The 5,846-nt window shown below is 49.6% G+C and overlaps 1 protein-coding gene across 1 annotated transcript; it reads right to left on the minus strand.

Moving 5' to 3' along the window:
- Window positions 1–1,562: 1,562 nt before the first annotated feature.
- LOC102571692 (potassium voltage-gated channel subfamily A member 5) lies at window positions 1,563–4,168 on the minus strand. The gene has a single exon (XM_006258710.4). The coding sequence runs from the start codon at window positions 4,064–4,066 to the stop codon at window positions 2,288–2,290; it is 1,779 nt and encodes a 592-aa protein (XP_006258772.3). The 5' UTR covers window positions 4,067–4,168; the 3' UTR covers window positions 1,563–2,287.
- Between the last annotated feature and the right edge of the window lie 1,678 nt (window positions 4,169–5,846).

Here is a 5,846-nt window from a genome sequence, read left to right on the forward strand (position 1 = left end):
TACCGTTTAATTTACAAGAAGACCATGGTGTGACAATCAACAATGGATGACATAAAGAAGGGAGGACAAAAGTAATGATGACAGGAAGACATGGTTGTAAGTCAGATCCTTTGAGCCTCACTTGGTGCAGTAGTCCTTATTTTGGTGGGTCAAAAGAGGTTAGTGGATGCCAAAAGGACTACTTACCTGACAAAAAACAGCTCAATAAGGTTGGGGTGGGGGTCAAAACTTAAAAAAACCCCTGCAACTAGCAGACTGCACTACTACCCAGTCCTTTAACTTTACATTCTACCTTTCTTGAGGCCCAATCCTATACTTTTCACAAAAGCAAATTCCCAATGAAGCATGGCGGGGGTCAAGGGATGTGCCTGTCGCATGAATGCATCAGGGTCAGGCCCTTTATTTGTCACATCTGTGATGAATTATTTCTCAATATACAGGAGCACCACAACAAATTTAGAGGACAAATGTTCAGTCCTAACAGGAAAAATAATTCTGCCTTCCTTTTGCAGGCAAATTCCTACATCCCCTTCCCCCAGGTTTTGGATTGGGCCCTTGGACATGCTTCGTTTTATCAGTCCTCTCACCTGGCATGTATATTTTTATTCAAATGGGAAAGAAAAAATATTGTTCTTTTTTTCCCCCTTGTCATTAATCATCATGGTAAAGAATGGATGGCCAAACATTTGTGTCTGGAATGTTAAAAGACCATTTTGCAAGGCTGCTTAATGCTTATCTCTGTGCATACATTTTACTTTCTTGCATAAGATATTTAATGCATCATAAATTTTGATAAAAACAAACCTTTACTGTTGATAATCAAAGACTTCTCTTTCATCATCTGCAACTCTTGTTGTGCCACTGTTCATAGTAAAGGCATCAAATATCCTTCAGGAATGCAAAAGGAATTTGCAAAAGGGTGCATCCTTTGCAATAAAATTTACAATGCAGGCTTAAAAGTAATGAATCAGCTTCATGTCAGTCTTCACAACAGTTGCTGTACAGTACCATATTATCAAGATGAAGATAATTTGCCATTTGCCATTCAAGAATATGTAAATTGTAAAATCCATAGCATTATAAAGGTTTGGTATTGAAATTAAAGGGAAAAAAGAAGACAGAACTCGTTTTGGTGAAAGATGATTCTTTCCTTCTCAGTCCAAGCTATAAGCCATGTGATGTCAGATTCTTTATGTGCCATCCATTTCCAAAATGTAATAATTAAAAACAGTGAACCGTCTACAAAAGCAGCACAGATCTGCAGTGTGACTGATACATGTGTTTAAAGGAATTTGGAGTGTAAATAAAATAAAAAACAAAAACAAAAAACTTTTGCAGATACTGCACCAGTAAGTAGCTTTCAAGTTATTACCACCCACCCCTTAATGTTTTTGATCTGTTGTGCACTTGGATCAAAAATAGTAACAGTAAACAAAATCCTATATTTAAAAAATCCTGCAAATGCACCAATGGTAGAAAACTACAAAAAAATAAATAAGCTGCATATTTTTTTCTGGGATAGAAAGCACAGGACTGAATTATTCAAAATTGTGAAACAGTGAGATTATTAATAAAAGCATTTATAAAGAAACATATCTATAATATTTAATAAATTAAGGCTCACAAGAAACTAACATCTTATCAACAGCAAAGTTTTCTGTTGTAGGGGTAAAAGCACCAAATTCACTTCACAAACTAGATAACCAGATCTGAACTGATCACAAGGAGAAATCTGATAGTGTATCATAGCTAACATTTCTAGTGCTTTAATGAAGTCATGTTTCACATGAAAAAATAATCTCCTTTCACCCATAAATACAGTTATACAGATACAAAATATATCAAGATAATTTCAGTTTGAAACTACAGTACCAAAAAGAAAAATCCATTCACCCTCCACACACAAGCACACCTTTCCAACCCTTTAATACTAAACTTTGAGCAAGTGAATTGGTTATGCGACCCATTTAAAGTCACTGTTTGCTAAAATAAGTGTCTACCAATTACATTTGCACTGTAATAATTTACCAGCTCCTGCATCATGGAGAGTAACTTATTCTTAGTCTATTTTAAAAATAGGTGACCCTTTGTGTCATGGAAAAAGAACATAAAAACATGTATTCTTGGAGGTCTGTTTAGACCAGTGGTCAATTATAAAATATAGTCAAACTTAATGTACTAAGCGGTACCAAAATTATAATTACAACACCAACAACAACAACATCATAAATGTTTCCAATACCAGCAAACCCTGCTGTCTCTCTGAACCCCGACTCAGTGCCTTTTCTCACAGGTCTGTTTCCCTACTGGTGTCCAGGCAGAGCGCATACAACGATTTTCTGAGATCTACGTTGCTCTTAGCTTTGATATTGGCTTTCTCCAAGGAGCCGGTGCCATTGTTGATCCCTTCACAGTTTTCCAAGTGCACAACAGATTTGCTCAGAGAGTCTTTACTGCTGGATCTTTTCAGCTCCCCCTCGGCCGAGCTACCCTGGGCACCGCTGGCCTCGTCTTTGAGGATGCTCTGTTCTTCTTGGTCAGTCTCCCGGTGGTAGAAGTAGTTGAAGTTGGACACGATGACGGGCACAGGCAGGGCTATGGTCAGCACGCCAGCGATGGCGCACAAGGAGCCCACAATCTTGCCCCCGACGGTGACGGGCCTCATGTCCCCATAGCCCACTGTGGTCATGGTCACCACTGCCCACCAAAACGCATCGGGGATGCTGGAGAAGTGGGAGTCGGGGTCATCGGCCTCAGCAAAGTACACGGCGCTGGAGAAGAGGATGACTCCGATGAAGAGGAAGAAGATGAGGAGCCCCAGCTCCCTCATGCTGGCTTTCAGCGTCTGCCCCAGAATCTGCAGCCCCTTGGAGTGCCGGGAGAGCTTGAAGATCCGGAAGACCCGGACCAGGCGGATGACACGGAGGATGGCCAGCGACATGGCTTGCTGCTGGCCCCCGTTGCTGGTGGCAGGAGTCCCGGGCTGTGGCTGCTCTTGGGCCAGCTCGGTGCCCAGAGTGATGAAGTAGGGGATAATGGCCACGATGTCGATGATGTTCATGATGTTCCTGGAGAACTCGGGCTTGCTGGGGCAGGCGAAGAAGCGCACCAGCAGCTCGAAGGTGAACCAGATCACGCATGTTGTCTCGACGATGAAGAAGGGGTCTGAGAGGCCGCTGGGGGGCTGTGCGGCAGGCGCGGGCTCGCGGCCCGGGGTACCGTTGGTGGCCGGGGGCAGGGGCACCTGCAGCTCCCGCTCGTCACGGAACTCCGGCAGGGTTTCCAGGCAGAAGGTGATGATGGAGATGAGGATGACCAGCACGGAGACAATGGCGATGCCCCGCGCCGAGCTGGAGCTCTCGGGGTACTCAAAGATGAGCCAGACCTGGCGCTGGAACTCGTTGCGGGGCAGGGGCTTCTCCTCCTCCTGGATGAAGCCCTCGTCCTCGCGGAAGCGCTCCATGGCCTCCTGGCCCAGCTGGTAGAAGCGGATCTCGTCGGCGAAGACGTCGATGGAGACATTGACGGGCCGGCGCAGCTTGCCGCCCGACTGGTAGAAGTAGAGGATGCCGTCGAAGCTGGGCCGGTTGCGGTCGAAGAAGTACTCGTTGCGCAGCGGGTCGAAGTACCGCATGCGCTTGGCCGGGTCGCCCAGCAGCGTGTCCGGGAACTGGCTCAGGGTGCCCAGCTGCGTCTCGAAGCGCAGCCCCGAGATGTTGATCAGCACCCGCTGCTGCAAGCCGGCCCCGCCGCCGCCGCCGCCCTCCTCCTCCTCCTCCTCCGCCGCCGCCGCTGCCATGGCCATGCCCAGCCGGTGCCCGCCTTCCTCCATGGCCCGCGGAGCGGACGCCCGGAGCACGCTGCCGCTGCCGCTGCGGCTGCGGGCGGCGGGCGGCGGCGGCGGCGGAGGCTTGGCGCTGCCCTCGCTCAGGCTGAGGCGCGCCGGGGCGGCGGGGCTGGGGCCGTGCAGCAGCAGCAGCTCGCCCCGCCGCCCCGCGCGGCCCGCCGCATCCTCGCCGATGGCCGTGGCGCCGCCGTTCTCCAGGCTCACCAGCGCCAGGTCCATGGGCGGCCGCGGGAGGCGGGCGCGGGCATGCTGCGGCCGCCCGGCCCCGGGCTGCCCTGCCCGGCCGGCCCCTAGCGCCCGCCCGCCCGCGCGAGCCGAGCAGCCCGCGGCGTCAAGCCCCCCGCTGTGACGTCACAGAGGATCCCGGCTCCCCCGCGCCGCCAGCCCGCAGCCTCCGCGCCGGTTACCAGGCGACCGCATCCTCCCGCCCGGCGAGCACCGCACTGCCCCGCCCCGCCCCCCGCGGCATGGCAGTGTGCGCCCCGGCGGCGCTCTCCGCCGGCACCGCTCCCTCCCGCGCACGGGCAGCGGGCATCACTCCGAGGCGGGCGTCCCCTTCCAGCCCAGCCCGGCCTCTGGGAGAGTCTCCTTCCCCTCCCTCACACCTGGGGGAAACCCCTGCGGCTGCCTTGGGGCAGGGCTGCGGCGCGATGGGGAAAGAAAGAGGGAGACTGACAGTTGCTGACAGTCCTCCTGTCTCGTCCATTTCCCCTCCTTGGGAGGTACAAGAGCAAGTGAAGTTATATAATTAAGACTGTCGTGCTGTGGTGCAGGCAGAGCCTTCTCTGTCTCTGTCTCTCAGACACACACACACACACTTGCTCTGGCTCTCACATACATGCTCTGGCGCGCACACACACTCTGGCTCACACACACTCATTCTGGCTCACACACACTCTCTGGCACACGCACACATGCATGCACACACACACACACACCCCCTGGTGCTGGCTCTCACACACACACACACCCACGCACGCCCACACAGCCAGCCAGAACAGGCTGAAACAAAGGATTACACAGCCTGCCCCCATTCATGGATTATTTGTTAAAGGGATTTTATGCAGGGAATGCTGCGCGCCGTCTTTCCTGCTATAAAACCGCACTTACAAATAATGAAAATAATAATCAGGGAAAGGAATAGCGCACCCAAGGGACCCTGGTGGGGCTTTGCCGGGGGAGGAGGGGTTGCCCACTTGGAGCGCGCTGGAGACAAAGAAAAAGCTGTTTTAGAGCTAGGTTGCGATTAGTCTCCAAAAAAAGGTGGTAGCTGGTGTTTGTTACAGAGTCACACAAAACAGAAAACCAAATGCTTCCATTAGGATACATCTATATGTCGCCATTCAACTTACTGGAGCGGTAATTCATGTTTTGTATGCCTGCACGTTCTTAATGTATGTCAGTACTTTATAAAATACCAATGGATGTATATTTATGAGAGGAAGTGAACTGAGTCTGCTCTCCATTGTCTCTTCATTTACAGTGTAAGGAGGGCAACCCATGCTGTGGTATTTGTTTGCAATCTTCAGTTTTGCACAGCAGCTACACAGGAATGCGATAAACATGCAAGAAAAATATAATCCACATTACACAAAATGCATATTCTATCCATAGCAAAATATTCTTGTGGATTTCTGGGTTTTTAAAATAGAGTAAAATATTTCAGCAGTGCAAAACTTCCCTACCCCCGCTTTCTCTAGGATTCATCATGACAGCAACACTCATATTGAATCCCTTTGGTAAACTATTTTATGGCCATAGGAATATATCAAGCTTCACAGGAAATATTTCAACTTAATGTAAAAAATATTAGCTTCATGCACAAAATGTGCCCCAAGATATTAAAGATTTCTATAATAGGAAAAACATATTTATAATACATGGTTGTTAGTACTGATTATTTTCCACTGACAGGTCATATTCTGTCAATTGCCTCCTACGACTAAACACAGTCTCAGGGACATGTAAGATAATGCAGCTGTAACACAGGACCCAGCTG

The sequence above is a fragment of the Alligator mississippiensis genome, chromosome 4, assembly GCF_030867095.1.
Source record: "Alligator mississippiensis isolate rAllMis1 chromosome 4, rAllMis1, whole genome shotgun sequence".
In the NCBI taxonomy this organism is placed as follows: domain Eukaryota; kingdom Metazoa; phylum Chordata; order Crocodylia; family Alligatoridae; genus Alligator; species Alligator mississippiensis.

Bases quoted from the DNA above. Each gene is read 5' to 3' on its own strand.
- LOC102571692 (XM_006258710.4), bottom strand. From the start codon at position 4,066: ATGGACCTGGCGCTGGTGAGCCTGGAGAACGGCGGCGCCACGGCCATC.